The sequence below is a fragment of the Schistocerca serialis genome, chromosome 1, assembly GCF_023864345.2.
Source record: "Schistocerca serialis cubense isolate TAMUIC-IGC-003099 chromosome 1, iqSchSeri2.2, whole genome shotgun sequence".
In the NCBI taxonomy this organism is placed as follows: Eukaryota; Metazoa; Arthropoda; class Insecta; order Orthoptera; family Acrididae; genus Schistocerca; species Schistocerca serialis.
The window spans coordinates 1103774700-1103793455 of NC_064638.1; the positions used below are offsets into that span (position 1 = coordinate 1103774700).

The 18756-nt window shown below is 48.1% G+C and overlaps 1 protein-coding gene across 1 annotated transcript in view; it reads right to left on the minus strand.

Annotated features, from left to right (window-relative positions):
• Positions 1-17781, minus strand: part of LOC126455696 (solute carrier organic anion transporter family member 74D-like) — a 74577-nt gene extending 56796 nt beyond the window's left edge. The window contains exons 1-3 of the mRNA XM_050091466.1: positions 17663-17781; positions 17508-17548; positions 3735-3956 (exon numbers count right to left, since the gene is read on the minus strand). Coding sequence (XP_049947423.1) covers positions 3735-3956; positions 17508-17548; positions 17663-17781 — 382 coding nt within the window. The remainder of the gene's footprint in view (positions 1-3734; positions 3957-17507; positions 17549-17662) is intronic.
• Positions 17782-18756: the final 975 nt, after the last annotated feature.

Below are 18756 nucleotides of genomic sequence, written 5' to 3' on the forward strand. Positions count from 1 at the left end.
GCCTGTTATGCTGTGTAGCAGACTTTAAAGCTATGCGGAGCAGCATAACGAAAAGGGGAGGGCTCTCGCTCGTTTTGTCCACGACTGTACATGTTCACTCTTTAATGGAGTCAGAAAGACGTTCTATCTCTGCAGCAAACACCGACGTTTTTGTGTTAGAAAACTGTCTCGGATAAGCATCGAGACCGCTTAGAGCACTGTGCTCCACTTCATTGTGCTGGTTTCATAATATGTATATCAAGACAGAATTAAATTAAATTTCAAAAATGAATTAATTGCGTCTGCCACCATAGCTCCTCTGAAAGCCGTGTGTAGGAACAGGGCGCACCCCGCGTTCCTCCCAGAAGTATTTAATGGTACGACTATAAATGGATGTACTTAACCCCATGATGCTAACTGAGGAACTACTTGAATTGCAATTAGCGGTTCGAAGGATTGGAAAACTGAAAACGACTGGGAGGGTCGTGTGCAGACCGCCCAGCAACGGACATGGACAAATTACGGAAGTCACCAGGAAGGCTAATGTCAACACCAGTGCTAGTCATGATCAGTGTAGCTAGATCCAATTCATCGAAGCTGCATGAGATGTTCTAGAGAGGAGAATTAAGTAACGCTACTTGCACTGCCGCAGCGTCTAAACTTCGAGGATGAGTCAAAGGAAAACCTTAAATATTTTTTTAAATATTATTTATTGTGCAGAAGTGGTACAAAGCTGTATCACGTTTCAACATAATCTCCCCCACGCCCAATGCAAGTCGTCCAGCGATTACAAAGTGCATAAATTCCTTTAGAAAAAAATCTTTTGGTAGTCCGCGCAACCATTCATGCACCGCGTGGCGTACCTCTTCATCACAACGGAACTTCTTTCTTCCCATTGCGTCTTTGAGTGGTCCAAACGTATGGAAATCACTTGGGGAAAGGTCTGGTGAGTATGGTGGATGAGGAAGACACTCAAAATGCAGGTATGTGATTGTTGCAACTGTTGTACGGGCAGTGTGGGGCCTTGCATTGTCATGTTGCAAAAGGACACCTGCTGACAGCAATCCACGTCACTTTGATTTGATTGCAGGCTGCAGATGATTTTTAGGAGATCTGTGTATGATGCACTGGTGACAGTGGTCCCTCTAGGCATGTAATGCTCCAAAATGACGCCTTTTTCGTCGCAAAAGAGAGTCAGCATAACTTTCCCTGCTGACGGCTTTGTTCGAAACTTCTTGGTTTTGGTGATGAGGAATTGCGCCATTCCTTGCTCGCTCTCTTCGTTTCCGGTTGGTGAAAGTAAACCCAGGTTTCGTCCCTGGTAACGATTCTTGCAAGGAAGCCATCACCTTCTCGTTCAAACCGCCATGGAAGTTCTTCACAAGCATCAACACGTCTTTCTCTCATTTGAGGAGTCAGCTGCCGTGGCACCCATCTTGCAGACACTTTGTGAAACTGGAGCACATCATGCACAATGTGTTGTGCTGATCCATGACTAATCTGTATACATCTGTGATGTAAATAAGTGTCACTCGGCGGTTTTCCTTCACTATAGCTTCAACTGCAGCAATGTTCTGTGGAGTCACAACTTGTTGTGCCTGACCTGGACGAGGAGCATCTTCAACTGAAGTCACACCATTTGCGAACTTCATACTCCATTCGTAGACTTGCTGCTGCGACAAACATGCATCACCGTAATGAAGCTTCATTCGTCGATGAATTTCAATAGGTTTCACACCTTCACTACGCAAAAACCGAATAACAGAACGCTGTTCTTCCCTGGTGCAAGTAGCAAGTGGGGCGGCCATCTTTATACTCATACTACGGCGGTATGTGTGCATCTGCACTATGCTGCCACCTACAGACCATTCTGCAGAATGTTTGTAGCACGCTTACCAACTTACAGGATAACGGCGCGAAATTTCGATTTATTATTACAAACTTAAGGTTTTCATTTGACTCACCATGATCTAAAGTATCTGGACACACCTGTTTAATGCGGAATTGATCATTGGATGTCACCATGAACGACTCGACAGTGTAAGAGGTGGCGGGGTGTACGGTCAGTACAGAAGCACTAACAGCACAATGGGTCAGTCAGAACAGCTCGGTGACTTCGAACGTGGGCTAATTGTAGTGTCGGCAGCTGAAGGCTATGCTAACTAGCTGCTCGGCTAATGAGCGATGCTTCGTCCGTGTAGTCGCTAGCAAAGTCGTCCGTACAACTGGGGCGAGTGCTAGTCCGTATCTCGAGACCTGCCTTGTGGTGGCGCTCGGTCTGCGATCACTGACAGTGGCGACACGCGGGTCCGACATGTACTAATGGACCGCGGCCGATTTAAAACTACCACCTAGCAAGTGTGGTGTCTGGCGGTGACACCACACTAATCATTGGATGTCACCTTACAGAGCAAATCCATCAAGGTCATTTCAAACTTTCTGAAGCTGACGAAGTCGACTGCCGGTGAGGTCACCAGTTGAAGTATAAACGCTAAGAAACAACTGTACCTAAACCAGGACTAGCCAGTTCTCATGTACTGACGGACAGGATTACGGAAGGTGCTCGTAAAAAATCGCATGAAATCAACGGAAGGAATCAGTCGTGAGTTCGAAATAGCTGCCAGCTGTCCAGGTAGCTCAACGGCCGTTCGTTGGGAGTTAAAAAGAATGGGGCACAGTGAACCAGCAGCTTCTCATAAGCCATACATTTCTGTGCTAAGCGACCTTGATGTGGAGTAAAGAGCGAAGCTGCCATACAGGCTGGCAAGAAACGAGTGATTTGGAACGATGAATTATGGTATAACCAGCGGAAATCCGACGGAAGGATTTTGAGTTTTTCAGTCTGGAACCGCGTAACCGCTACGGTCACAGGTTCCAATCCTGCCTCGGGCATGGATGTGTGTGATGTCCTTAGGTTAGTTAGGTTTAAGTAGTTCTAAGTTCTAGGGCACTGATGACCTCAGAAGTTAAGTCCCATAGTGCTCAGAGCCATTTGAACCATTTTTTTTTTATTTTGGGTTTAGTGAATGCCTGGAGATAGTTGCCTGCCATCACATGAAGCATGGAGGAGGTGGTATTTTGTTAAGGGGCCTGTTTTCCATGGTTAAGCTGTCGTAACGTTACTGCGCCTTCGAATTCGCTAAATGATCTGAGGGAAATGAGCACTGTGTACAGTAGAGGAACAGCTCTGACCGATGATTGTTTGCATCAGCATGAGAGTGTCATAAAGTAGCATCTGTGAGGCAACGGTCTGAGGACATTAACGCCACCCAAGACCCGACGTGAACCGAACAGAACACTTGTTGATGAGTTAGAACGTCAACCGTTTTAGAAACTAGAACTCAACACCACAGCCTTCCCTTGTTTCACCTCTTGAGGAAGAATGGGGTGCCAGTCCTCCACAGACTCGCAGACACCTCACAGAGAGTATTCCGAACAGTGTGCTCAGAGCACTATTGGACGTTTTTCTAAACATTTTTGTAAACAACCCATATTAATGAAACTCCCTGGCAGATTAAAACTGTGTGCCGAACCGAGACTCGAACTCGGGATCTTTGCCTTTCGCGGGCAAGTGCTCTACCATCCGAGTCCCGAGTTCGAGTCTCGGTTCGGCACACAGTTTTAATCTGCCAGGAAGTTTCATATCAGCGCACACTCCGCTGCAGAGGGAAAATCTCATTCTGAACCCATATTAATATCCGCTAATGGGTGTCTGGGGAGAATGTAAGTTATGAACGGCGAGTGCCGGTACGTACCCATGAGGAGTTGCGTCTCGACAAGCGAGCGCGTGGCGTTGGCCGGCTGGTCGCCGCCGGCCGCCGCCCAGTGCGTGGTGTGTGGCAGGGCGAGCAGCGCGCACGCCACGGCCTGCAGCAGCGCCATGCCGCCCACCCACTGCGGCCGCGTGCCGCCGCCCACGCGCGACAGCGGCAGCGCCGACAGCGCCTGCACCACGTCGCCGCCCGCCAGCAGCCAGTCTGCAGCACAGGGCGGTGCTACGTCTCTACACATGCTGATAGATGTCAGAAATACAGGGTGATCGAAAAGTTACGCACAACCAAAAGTAATCAAAAATACATAATATACAGGGTGGTCCATTGATCGTGACTGGGCCAAATATCTCACGAAATAAGCGTCAAACGAAAAAACTACAAAGAACGAAACTCGTCTAGCTTGAGGGGGGAAACCAGATGACGCTATGGTTGGCCCACTAGATGGCGCTGCCATAGGTCAAACGGATATCAACTGCGTTTTTTAAAATAGGAACCCCCATTTTTTGTTACATATTCGTGTAGTGCGTAAAGAAATATGAATGTTTTAGTTGGACCACTTTTTTCGCTTTGTGATAGATAGCGCTGTAATAGTCACAAACATATGGCTCACCACTTTAGACGAACAGTTGGTAACAGGTAGGTTTTTTTAAATTAATGGTTGGTTGTTTTTGGGGAAGGAGACCAGACAGCGAGGTCATCGGTCTCATCGGATTAGGGAAGGACGGGGAAGGAAGTCGGCCGTGCTCTTTGAGTGGAAACATCCCGGCATTTGCCTGGAGCGATTCAGGGAAATCACGGAAAACCTAAATCAGGATGGCCGGACGCGGGATTCAACCGTCGTCTTCCGAATGCGAGTCCAGTGTCTAACCACTGCGCCACCTCGCTCGGTTTATAATTAAAATACAGAAGGTAGGTACGTTTGAACATTTTATTTCGGTTGTTCCAATGTGATACATGTACCTTTGTGAACTTATCATTTCTGAGAACGCATGCTGTTATAGCGCGATTACCTGTAAATACCACATTAACGCAATAAATGCTCAAAATTATGTCAGTCAACCTCAATATATTTGGCAATACGTGTAACGACATTCCTCACAACGGCGAGTAGTTCGCCTTCCATAATGTTCGCACATGCATTGACAATGCGCTGACGCATGTTATCAGGCGTTGTCGGTGGATCACGATAGCAAATATCCTTCAACTTTCCCCACAGAAAGAAATCCTGGGACGTCAGATTCGGTGAATGTGCGGGCCACGGTATGGTGCTTCGACGACCAATCCACCTGTCATGAAATATGCTATTCAATACCGCTTCAACCGCACGCGAGCTATGTGCCGGACATCCATCATGTTGGAAGTACATCGCCATTCTGTCATGCAGTGAAACGTCTTGTAGTAGTATCGGTAGAACATTACGTAGGAAATCAGCATACATTGCACCATTTAGATTGCTATCGATAAAATGGGGGCCAATTATCCTTCCTCCCATAATGCCGCACCATACATTAACACGACAAGGTCACTGATGTTCCACTTGTCGCAGCCATTGGATTTTCCGGTGCCCAATAGTGCATATTATGCCGGTCTGTCATCGTCCCGTAATTTCTCTTGTGCCCAGTGGCAGAACTGTACACGACGTTCAAAGTCGTCGCCATGCAATTCTTGGTGCATAGAAACGTGGTACAGGTGCAATTGATGTTGATGTAGCATTCTCAATGTGGTGTCACCGCCAGACACCACACTTGCTAGGTGGTAGCTTTTAAATCGGCCGCGGTCCGCTAGTATACGACGGACCCGCGTGTCGCCACTGTCAGTAATTGCAGACCGAGCGCCGCCACACGGCAGGTCTAGAGAGACTGACTAGCACTCGCCCCAGTTGTACAGCCGACGTAGCTAGCAACAGACACTGACGAAGACTCTCTCATTTGCCGAGAAGATAGTTAGCATAGCCTTCAGCTAAGTCAATTGCTACGACCTAGCAAGGCGCCATCACCAAGTTATATTGAAATGATAAAACTGTATCAACAAGACCAATGTTCCCCAATTGTGGATTAAAGTTAAGTATTCCAGCAGCTATGTACTTTTCTTTATAGCATTCATTACGTATCCTGTTTCAGACCTCACGCCATCCTGCGTGAGCTTATAGCGTGCATTTCGGCTTCCTCAAACAACACGGTGTTGGCACTTCTGCCGACACTTACTTTGGGCGACGAGGCTTAAAAGAGGATTTCGCGTTCGTATTGCTCTAATTTATTTGTGTCATGGCTTCGCCACAATCTCCAGATGTTCTGTCCGAATTTTATCGCTTGCAGAATCAGCAGACGCAGGCCTTATTGGATGCCCTTGGACAGCTCGTCCAGGGTCAACGCGCGATGCAAAACGATGCGGCAGCCGCCGCTTCCCCGCTCACGCAGCCGCAACACGCAGTTGCACCACCTTTTCGCCCGTTTGACGCGGAAATGGAAAGCTGGACGGAATGGTCACGCCAATTTGGATTCCATCTCGCCGCCTACAGAATTCAAGGTAATGAGCGGCAGCCTCACTTATTGTCTTGTGTCGGCGTGCACACGTACCGTGTGATAGTGAAATTGTTTCCCCGCCGCGACGTAGCAACTCTGTCCTACGAAGAAATTTTGTCTGCATTAGATGCATATTTCAAGGAATCAGTCAATGCAGTTGCAAAAAGGTATATGTTCTTTCGTACAAAACGTACGGCCGGTCAGACTAATAGGGAGTGGGTTGCAACTTTGCAAGGCCTTACCAGGGATTGTGCTTTTGAGTGTGAATGTGGACTCCCTTATTCAGATACTATGGTGCGTGATGCAATTGCACAGAACGTTTCTGAAGTTCGTATACGGGAACAGATTTTGAAACTAGTCAATCCCTCCCTTCAACAAGTGATAGACATATTGGATAGGCAAGACACACTTGACTTTGCTCAGGAATCATTGGAAACTTCGCCAGCTGTGTGTCACATTAACCGGCCCGCCGGGCGAGCTGCACGGAACGGTAAACAGCCCTCGCGCACGTCCACGCAGCCACGTGTCCCGCGCCAGCATGCAAATGCAGTACTAAAGTCATGCCCGCGGTGTGCTACTAGACATTCGCGTGCGAATTGCCCGTCACGCCAAGCTATTTGCTTTTTACGTAATAAAAAAGGACATGGTCAGAGTGTTTGCCAGAAAAAGCTCAGATCGGACACTAAAAACCATTCCAGGCCCTTCGCTTCGCGCCGGAATCGAACCAAGAATACTCAGGCTCGTGAACCTTCGCCCATGGAAATTCATGTAGTTGATTCCACTCCGCCCAGTGCCACTCTCTCTAACAGTGACTGTGTTCGTCCCACAAAAAGTGTGCGTCGACATCGACGGAAATCACGTCAAGTCGCAAGTGTTTATGTACCAGTGTCTGTTCACGTTGCACACAACAGTCGCTCTTGTCGTCAGCAGGACAATAAACTTTTTGTCGACTTGGACATTAATGGCCACGTGATCCCATTCCAGCTCGATACCGGAGCTGCAGTTTCACTAATCAATAAAGACACATACAAACAACTGGGCAACCCTCCGTTGCGTGCCGCAAATGTTAAGTTACATAGTTATTCAGGACAGCCTATCCTTGTGTCAGGACAGTGCAGCCTTCTTACAGCATACAAGGGACAAACAAAACTTGTGTCATTTTACGTCCTTCGTTCTTCTTCTGCAGTGAACTTGTTTGGTTTAGATTTATTTCAGTTGTTTAACTTGTCTATCGTAAATCAGGTCCTATCAGTGAACCAGACTGTGCCTTCAGCCAGTGTTTCTCGTCTATGTGAAGAATTTGTAGACATTTTTGCACCAGGCCTCGGTTGCGCTAAGAACTATCAAGCACATTTGGAACTGAAAGTAAACGCGCAATCGAAATTTTTCAGAGCGCGCAATGTTCCCCACGCATTGCGTGATGAGGTCGCAAGAACATTACACGATTTGGAATCGCAAGGTGTAATTGAACGTGTGCAGGCTTCTCTCTGGGCTTCACCCTTAGTAATTTTGCCAAAACCTTCCGGAAAATTGAGACTTTGTGTGGACTTCAAAGCCACAGTGAATCCACAACTAGTGATTGCCACTTTTCCTTTACCCCGCCCAGAAGAGATCTTTTTGACAAACTGTGCCCGGGTAAATATTTTTCTAAGTTGGACCTAGCAGATGCGTACTTGCAAATACCGGTGGACGAAGAATCCCAGCGCGTATTGGTGGTTAACACGCATCTTGGTTTGTACCGATTCAAAAGACTGCCATTCGGGTGTGCATCCGCCCCTGCATTGTTTCAGCAATATCTACAAACTGTTTGTGCCTCGGTCCCTACTGAAGCAAACTATCTGGACGATATTGTGATCTCCAGAAATACAGAAGAAGAACATTTAGCCAATCTCAGAACATTATTTCAGGTCTTGCGACAAAATGGTCTTCGCTTGTGGAAGGACAAATGTGTGTTTTTTGCTCGTGACTTACCATATTTGGGACATGTAATCAACGCCCAAGGCATACATCCGAGTCCAGAGCACCTCCGTGCCATACAAGACTTGCTTTCGCTGCAGAATTTGAAGCAGCTACAGAGTGTGTTGGGAAAAATTAATTCTTATAATAAATTTGTTCCAAGTGCCTCTTCCATTTCAGCTCCGCTTCATCGCTTATGCCGTAAAGGTCTTCCGTTCGTCTGGACGGCGGAATGCGAACGCGCCTTTCGCCAGTTGAAATCGGCGTTGCTTTCAAATACTTGCCTTACGCCATTCGATCCCCAGAAACCCCTTTTGTTGATGGTAGATGCATCGGATTTCGGGATCGGTGCTGTGCTTGCGCACAAAGATGGATCGCATGATCGCCCTATTGCCTTTGCGTCCAAATTGCTCTCGTCTGCGCAAAGAAATTATTCACAGATAGAGAAAGAAGCTTTGGCTCTCGTCTTTGGTGTTACTAAGTTTCACGATTTCTTGTATGGTCGTCACTTTATCATCATCACAGACCACAAACCTTTGACATCGCTTTTTCATTCGAACAAGCCTGTACCTCCACGTACAGCGCAGAAATTTATTCGCTGGTCTATTTTCCTCTCGCAGTACCGCTACGATATCTTGTATCGGTCCACTGCTAAGCACGGCAACGCCGATGCGTTGTCCTGTTTGCTTGTTGCTGAGGATAGAGCATTCGATTCTTCCGAACTTGCTTGCATGTTCATTGATTCGGAAACCGATGACGTGGTCGAATCGTTTCTGATTGAATTTCGTCTTGTAGCTACAGCTGCAGCTGCTGACCCTGTCCTTGCTACCGTTTTGCGTTTTGTTGCTACGCAATGGCCCTTATCAAAGTCACGGATCGAGGATCCGTTGGTTCGCCGATTTTTGCTCACAAGGAGAGACTTTTTGTTCGACGTGGTGTTTTGTTGTTGCGTTCTGATAATTATCAGTCCAGAGTCGTGGTCCCACGTTCGTTACAGTCCTCTGTCTTAAAGCTTCTCCACCAAGGACATTGGAGTATAGTGCGAACGAAACAACTTGCTCGTCAGCACTGTACTTGGTTCGGAATCGATGCTGCAATTACGAATATGTGCTCTTCTTGCATGGCGTGTGCCTAACAACAATCCGCACCACCGCGGAAATTCTTTGCATGGCCAAAAGCCACTTCCCCTTGGCAACGCTTACACATCGATTTTGCTGGTCCATTCTGGAATGCTCGATGGTTGGTTGTGGTCGATTCATTCAGTAATTTTCCTTTTGTTGTCCGGATGTCTTCCACGACGTCATCTGCCACCATTCAAGCGTTATCCGCTATCTTTTGCATTGAAGGTCTTCCACAGACTATTGTTTCCGACAATGACCCACAATTCATGTCCGCAAAATTTCAGTCATTCTGCAAGGCCAATGGTATTCAACATCTGACATCCGCGCCGTTTTCGCCTCAGTCAAACGGTGCCGCTGAACGATTGGTCCGGACTTTCAAGTCACAGATGTTGAAGCTGAAAGAGTCGCATTCTCGGGAGGACGCGTTATTGCTCTTCTTGTCCTCGTATCGGTCTCAGCACCGAGATGGTCGCTCGCCGGTTGAGTTGCTCCACGGTCGTCCTCATCGGACCTTGATGTCTTTGCTGCATCCGCCGCATCAGGTTCCTGTGCAGCGGCAGCCACCTGCTTTGCTCCAGGCGACGTTGTATACTATCGCAACTACCGAGGTTCACAGCGTTGGCTCGCAGGGCGCATTCTTCGCTGCCTCGGCCGCGCTATGTATCTGGTTTTGGGGGCCTCTGGTGAGGTGCGTCGGCATCTCAATCAGCTGCGCCTCTGTCGTCGCACGGGTTCTGCCGCTTCCCGTCTGCTTTCAGCGACGGTGCCGTCCGGTCAGCGCCCTGGGGACCCATCTACTGGCTCGCCTCATCCCCAGGTGTTACCGACGCTGCCTTCCATTTTGCCCCATGGCGTTGCGCCGCCGCCGCAGCCGCCGCCGGCGCCGCCCGCAGTGGACGCTTCGCTGCAGCCGCCAAGCGCCTCCCTGGGTCACGCGCCGCCGATCGCTTCCCGTGACCAGCTGTCCTCCGACATGGACCTCTTGCCCGCTCCGGACCAGATGTCGTCTTCGTCCGTCGGGTACGCCGACGCGATGGAGGTCGACCCTTCGGCCCCTCCTGTCTCTCTACGGGCGCATACACCGCATGTTGGCGTGCACCCTGGACTAGGTTTTCAGGCGTTTCCTAGCTCCCCTCGGACCGAATGGCAGGGTGCGGGTGGCACAGCCTCGCCTGTTGTTAGGCTCCCCACCTCGTCGCATACGTCAACATGGGGTCCTCCCCACGGCGGGCGGAAGCCTTATAACACAACCGTTCGCCGATTTGCGGGGGAGGAATGTGGTGTCACCGCCAGACACCACACTTGCTAGGTGGTAGCTTTTAAATCGGCCGCGGTCCGCTAGTATACGACGGACCCGCGTGTCGCCACTGTCAGTAATTGCAGACCGAGCGCCGCCACACGGCAGGTCTAGAGAGACTGACTAGCACTCGCCCCAGTTGTACAGCCGACGTAGCTAGCAACAGACACTGACGAAGACTCTCTCATTTGCCGAGAAGATAGTTAGCATAGCCTTCAGCTAAGTCAATTGCTACGACCTAGCAAGGCGCCATCACCAAGTTATATTGAAATGATAATACTGTATCAACAAGACCAATGTTCCCCAATTGTGGATTAAAGTTAAGTATTCCAGCAGCTACGTACTTTTCTTTATAGCATTCATTACGTATCCTGTTTCAGACCTCACGCCATCCTGCGTGAGCTTATAGCGTGCATTTCGGCTTCCTCAAACAACACGGTGTTGGCACTTCTGCGACACTTCACTCAACACCGACGTTTTTGAAATTCCCGAATCTCGCGCAATTTGTCTGCTACTGATGTGCGGATTAACTGAGACAGCAGCTAAAACACCTACTTGGGCATCATCATTTGTTGCAGGTCGTGGTTGACATTTCACATGTGGGCTGAACACTTCCTGTTTCCTTAAATAACGTAACTATCCGGCGGACGGTCCAGACACTTGGATGATATCGTCCAGGATACCGAGCAGCATACATAGCATACGCCCGTTGGACATTTTGATCACAATAGCCATACATCAACACGATATCGACCTTTGTCGCAATTGGTAAACGGTCCATTTTGACACGGTTAATGTATAACGAAGCAAATACCGTCCACACTGGCGGAATGTTACGTGATACCACGTACTTATACGTTTGTGACTATCACAGCGCCATCTGTCACAAAGCGAAAAAAGTGGTCCAACTGAAACATTCATATTTCTTTACGCACTACACGAATATGTAATAAAAAACGGGGGTTCCTATTTTAAAAAAACGCAGTTGATATCCGTTTGACCTATGGCAGCGCCATCTAGCGGGCCAACCATAGAGCCATCTGGTTTCCCCCTTCAAGCTAGACGAGTTTCGTTTTTTGTAGTTTTTTCGTTTGATGCTTATTTCGTGAGATGTTTGGCCCGTTCACTATCAATGGACCACCCTGTATACGCTGAGGTGACTGAAGTCATGTGATAACGTATGCACATTTACAGATGGCAGTAGTATTGCGTACACAAAGTATAAAACGGCAGTCCATTGGCGGGGCTGTCATTTGTACACACGTAAAAAGTGTAAAAAAATCCCCTCATGATTATGGCCACACGACGGGAGTTAACAGACTCTGAAAGCGGAATAGTAGTTGGAGCTAGATTCCTGGACATCCCATTTCGGATACGGTGGTGAATTCAATGTTCTGCGATCCTCAGTGTCAAGAATGTGGCGAGAGTACCACATTTCAGGCATTACCTCTCACCACGGACGACGCAGTGGCTGACAACCTTCACTTTGCGTCCGAGAACCGGTGTTTGCGTATAGCTCTTGGTGCAAAGTAGCAAGCAACACTGCGTGAAATAACGCAGAAGTCAATGTGGGACGAACGATGAATGTATCCGTTAGGACAGTGCGGCGAAATTTGACGTTAATGGCGATGGCGGCAAACGACCTACACGAGTGCCATTGCTAACAGCACGACATCGCCTGTGGTGCCTCTCCTGGCCTCGTGACCGTATCGGTTGGATGCTAGACTACTGGGAAACCGTGGCCTGGTCAGATGAGTCCAGCATTCACTTGGTAAGAGCTGATGGTAGGGTTTGACTATGGCGCAAACACCACGAAGACGTGGACCCAACTTGTCAACAAGGCATGATTTTCTCTGGAACTGGAGAACAAGGATTTTTACAAATGTCACTTTGAGATATGACATTGCTACAGTTTATAGAAAATTAATTCTGTAGAGTTAAAGAAATGGTGGCCGAGAATCTGACTGAATACTTTCTGTTGAGTGATCATTTAAGGAAACAATGTCGTAAAAATGTGATTGCACACGCTTCCCTACCGGAACCATTCGTGGTAGTTCCTTCAGGTTTGCTACTCGTTCTCAGTATCAACATGACTCTACATCTCGGCGATCCGCCTGTGCACCATCTTGAGTAGAGGCACTGCTGCAGAGTCCCACTGAACTATAATGCCTTTGGATGGTCCCGTAGCCAAAAATCTGTCAGATTCACGTCCAGATAAACAGGCAGGTCATGATACTGGAACTCCTCGACCAATCCATCGCCCATGAGTCGTTAAAGTGATGTATAGTTTCACGATCCATAGAAAAGGTGTGGTTCCTGGTCATGCGTAAACCATAGTAGACGACTTACTACAAGGGTAATGTTTTCTAACAGTGCAGAAGTCGGTAATACACAGATACACAGAACTTGTTAATCTGCCTGGTAAAGCTCCTATGAGTCTAATATTATTGGTAGGCTTCCGCAGCCAGAGTCAGTTGACACAAAATTTTTCTGAGTATCATACTGCGACGTAATGCAAAAAAATTGTTTGGACCAAACTACGTTTTGGCCACAGTTACAGTAGCCTTGTTTCTTTTTCTACTTTATGACGTCGTACTTTTATTTACTTATGAGGCTATCACCGACAATTCCTGTGATAACATTGATACTGAAGCGATGATGATGCCTCACCATCTTGATTGCTCGACGATTTGCGACTGTCCACACATGCGTGGCGTGATAATTTATTATGCCATTTTTTGTGATTCCTGCCTGACCTATAAATAAAATACAGGCCACTAACTGTGGAACTTCATTTGCTCATATCTCAACTGTGATTGGTTTCCTGACATATTACTACAGCAAATTTTCTTCTAGCTTCGACCAATACTATCTCCTGCAGGAATATGTGACAACTTTTTAAACGCCCTGTACCGAGAACGTAGACTGGGTTACTCCTATCTACTTTGTGCAGTTTCACTGCAGAGCCCAAGATTTTCGTGTAAATTTATTTAGTACACTTCATACAAGTTTCACTGAGCCATGTGCGGCTCGTCTTGATGCCGTTCGCAGCTTGGCATCTTGTAATAGCGATAGTGGCGTCTCGCTTTCTTAGTGTGTGCACTGGCGCCACTACGTTTGCTTGCCTTGTCTGTCCGTGAGTGGCAACAGCAGCGCTTATCGATAGCGCGTACTGTGGTACCATCTTTGGAGCGGCCTACAGTATTTCAGGGTCGTCGTGTGTCGAGCTACTAGAGTTGGGACGGAGCAGCAGTGAGGTCCTGACAGCCAGTGCTCGCCCGATCGCTGCGACGCACATGCACTGACCGACGGAAGGATGTTGGGTTGTTTGGGGAAGGAGACCAGACAGTGAGATCATCGGTCCCATCGGAGTAGGGAAGGAAGGGGAAGGAAGTCGGCCGTGCCCTTTCAGAGGAACCACCCCGGCATTTGCCTGGAGTGATTTAGGGAAATCACGGAAAACCTAAATCAGGATGGCCGGACGCGGGATTGAACCGTCGTCCTTCCGAATGCGAGTCCAGTGTCGAACCACTGCGCCACCTCGCTCGGTGACGGAAGGATGCGGTCGCGAGAGTGTACGACCACGTCAAGGACCGGATTCAGCGAGTTTTAGTTGAATGGACCGTCATGTTCGAGTAGTGCAACTTTCACCTGTGTGTGTATGTGTCCACCCGTCGAAGTGACCTCATGGCAATAAATGGCTGTCGACGATTTATACTGGGGTCTTTCCCGGGCTGACTTGAGTGGGGACGACCGTTGGTTGGTCGTTCGGTCGGTCGTCGCAGAGGACGACGTGCATTTGGTCTTCCGACCGCTTCTGCCTTCTCTGTGTTTGTGCCGACTTATAATTCGTCCGTGTTTTTTCACAGTGACTGGTTTTAGTATTGTGAGTTGTTGGTGGAACTGGTTTCCCGCATCGGTGTATCTTGTGGTTTTGAATGAGCAGTTATTTTAATGCTGTCTCCGTACTGGATTTGGTAAGGGTGTTGCAAACGGAGATCGGTTGGGGTGCAGCACCGAGCAGGTCTGTGATGCGCGGAGGCAAGCCGGGACCGCTGGCGGCGTGCTGCCACCGCCGAATCGAGGAGGGGTAGCTCCGAGAGCGACGACTTCGTTGCACACCGAACCCTGGACGTTTTTCAAGTTTAGTGAAGAGTTAACTACTAATGCAAATTCGGCTATTCCGAGGTCTCGCCTTTGGTCGGCGGGTTGTTGCTCCCAGGGTCGCTGAGCCTGGCGGCAACGAGTGAAGTGTTTCGAGGCGGTGAAATATTGCAGCCTTCTTTCTCTGTTGTTATTCATCATTGAATTTAGTATTATTCTTACTAGTGAAGAGCAACCAGCGGTATTTTCTGCCTTGTGGCCGCTAACGCCCCAGTTACCTGTCCTGGAGGTTAGTGTACTTTTCCTGCAGTGTACCTTTCCTCGTCGTGTTGATTCTGTCTGACACAGCGTGTAGTTCGACAGCCTCCTGCGTTGTGCTGTGCATATTTTTGGGAGGTCTACCTTGGTTCTAGTGTTACCTTTGGCCTTGGGTGTTTTCTGAAGACGTAGTGCTGTCTGTCTCTTCGCCCTTGCCTAAAAATATTCCATCGTTGCACCGGTGATCGGACGTTAGGCGGAGTGGTTAGTCAGTCGGTCGGCGCTTACGCTGCCCCTAGTTTGAGTTGCCATCCTGTTACGTGAGTACAACTCTTGGCTCCCTGTCTCACCTTATCTTATGTTTCAGTTACCTTCCCAGGCTGACCCTAGGAACACTTGGTGATAACCGCTTGTCCTGATTCCTTAGATTGTGATGTTTGTTTTAAGGATATTTGTAATTTTCTAGTTATTGTTGGTGTGCCCTTCAGACGAGCAATAAAAATGGTTCAAATGGCTCTGAGCACTATGGGACTAAACTTCTGAGGTCATCAGTCCCCTAGAACTTAGAACTACTTAAACCTAACTAACCTAAGGACATCACACACATCCATGTCCGAGGCAGGATTCGAACCTGCGGCCGTAGCGGGCTCGTAGTTCCAGACTGTATCGCCTTGAACCGCTCGGCCACTCTGGCCGGCGCTGAGCAATAATTTCACTTCTTTCATGATAAGGCCTTCAGCCGTGTTACAGTAAGTTTTTTTTTTAAAGCAAACTTGTTTTAAAGGCAAAGTATTTGTTGAAATGTGTGCTATTTGGAATTGTTTCCTGACTTATAATTTAGGCCTTCAGCCATCGTTATTTGAAATTGTTTGTGGCCTTGAGCCGAGTAATAATTTCACTTCTTTCATAATGAGGCCTTCATCCGTGTTACAGTTTGCTTAAAACGAAGTATTTATCTTAATATGTGCTATTTGGAAGCGTTCTTCTGACTTCTAATTCAGGCCTTCAGCGGTTATACAGCCAATTGTGTTTTTTTTTTAAGAGATTGTTTTAAAATTTTAATTTCTTTAAATAAAGTTTATGTATTTGTTGTGCAACGGAGAATAACTAATTATGGCCCCATCTACAATGGTAACCTTATCCTGCCCCATCCTGGGAACCCAGCACTCATCCACGTTTTTTGCTTGCCCCTTCATGGTGTTAAATTTTAATCGCTAGGAATGGATTCCGTAGAAACACTGGAACACGTGAGGCAATACTGACCTTACGACTTATCTTAGAAGAAAGATTAAGGAAAGGGAAACCTATGTTTCTAGCATTTGTAGACTTAGAGAAAGCTTTTGACAATGTTGACTGGAATACTCTCTTTCAAATTCTAAAGGTGGCAGGGGTAAAATACAGGGAGCGAAAGGCTATTTACAATTTGTACAGAAACCAGATGGCAGTTATAAGAGTCGAGGGACATGAAAGGGAAGCAGTGGTTGGGAAGGGAGTAAGACAGGGTTGTAGCCTCTCCCCGATGTTGTTCAATCTGTATATTGAGCAAGCAGTAAAGGAAACAAAAGAAAAATTCGGGGTAGGTATTAAAATTCATGGAGAAGAAATAAAAACTTTGAGGTTCGCCGATGACATTGTAATTCTGTCAGAGACAGCAAAGGACTTGGAAGAGCAGTTGAATGGAATGGACAGTGTCTTGAAAGGAGGATATAAGATGAACATCAACAAAAGCAAAACAAGGATAATGGAATGTAGTCTAATTAAGTCAGGTGATGCTGAGGGAATTAGATTAGGAAATGAGGCACTTAAAGTAGTAAAGGAGTTTTGCTATTTGGGGAGCAAAATAACTGATGATGGTCGAAGTAGAGAGGATATAAAATGTAGGCTGGCAATGGCAAGGAAAGCGTTTCTGAAGAAGAGAAATTTGTTAACATCCAGTATTGATATAAGTGTCAGGAAGTCATTTCTGAAAGTATTCGTATGGAGTGTAGCCATGTATGGAAGTGAAACATGGACGATAAATAGTTTGGACAAGAAGAGAATAGAAGCTTTCGAAATGTGGTGCTACAGAAGAATGCTGAAGATTAGATGGGTAGATCACATAACTAATGAGGAAGTATTGAATAGGATTGGGGAGAAGAGAAGTTTGTGGCACAACTTGACCAGAAGAAGGGATCGGTTGGTAGGACATGTTCTGAGGCATCAAGGGATCACCAATTTAGTATTGGAGGGCAGCGTGGAGGGTAAAAATCGTAGAGGGAGACCAAGAGATGAATACACTAAGCAGATTCAGAAGGATGTAGGTTGCAGTAGGTACTGGGAGATGAAAAAGCTTGCACAGGATAGAGTAGCATGGAGAGCTGCATCAAACCAGTCTCAGGACTGAAGACCACAACAACAACAACAGGAATGTTTTGTACTGTGCACTGTCAAGACGTGATGTTAGTAGTGTAAAAATATGCCAGTGATACACTTGGCAGCACTATGTACGAGGACTCACCGGTGGCGACGTCGGGCAGGCCGAGCCGGTGGTGCAGCAGCCTGTGGTTGGCGGCGAGCACGCCGGCGGCAGCGCGCTGCAGCAGCGCGTGGGCGGCGAGCAGGGCGGCGAGGGCGGCGCGACAGGCGAGCGGCTGCAGCCAGCGCGGCGCGCACCACCTGCCGCCCACCGACAGCCCGCAGCGCAGCTCCGGCAGGCCGCCCAGCGGGGCGCTCAGCTCCAGCTGCGAGCTGCGCCGGTTCAGCAGCACCGACACGCCCCCGTCCCCAGCCATCACCTGGAGGGTACATACAAACCAATAATGCGCCGAGACACTTCAGCAGCACTCACACACTCCCAGCCCCTGCTATCACCTGCCAGGTACATGCAGACCAATCACTGATGCGCCAGTTCAGCAGCTCTGATATGCCCCCATCACCTGCGACCACCTGTTGGGTACATAAGAGCCAATACTGTGCAGAGTCGACTCAGCAGCACTGACATGCCCCAGTCACCAGTCATCACCTGCCACGTATACAGAAACCAATCACTGATGCACCAGTTCAACAGCATCGACATGCCTCCATCTTCTGCCATCGCCTTCCGACTACATATGAACCAATTAAACCTGCACAGAATCAATCACACTGATATAAAAATTCGGAAATTTATAGTAAGGTCTTATGGGACCAAACTGCTGAAGTCATTGGTACCTAAGCTTACGCCCTGCTTAATCTAACTTAAACTAACATTACAAATGGTTCAAATGGCTCTGAGCACGAGAGACTTAACTGCAGTGGTCATCAGTCCCCTAGAACTTAGAACTACTTTAACCTAACTAACCTAAGGAGATCACATACATCCATGCCCGAGGCCGGATTCGAACCCGCGACCGTAGCGGTCGCGCGGTTCCAGACTGTAGCGCCTAGAACTGCTCAGCCACTCCGGCCGGCCAAACTAACTTACACTAAGGATACACCCATGCCCGAGGGAGGGGTCGAACCTCCGACGGGGGGAGCCACGCGGATCGTAACAAGGCACATCAGACTGCTTGGCTACCCCGCGCGGCCAAACAACACCGATATAGCCCCAGCCATCACCTGCCAGTTACATGTAAACCAATCATTGGCACCTTTTCAACAGCACCAAAATGGCTCCATCGACTGTCGGTTACATACATGAGCAGCACTGACGTGCCCCTGTCTGCAGCCATTATCTGCCAGATAAATACAAACCAATCCCTCTGTGCAATTTCAGCAGCACCAACACA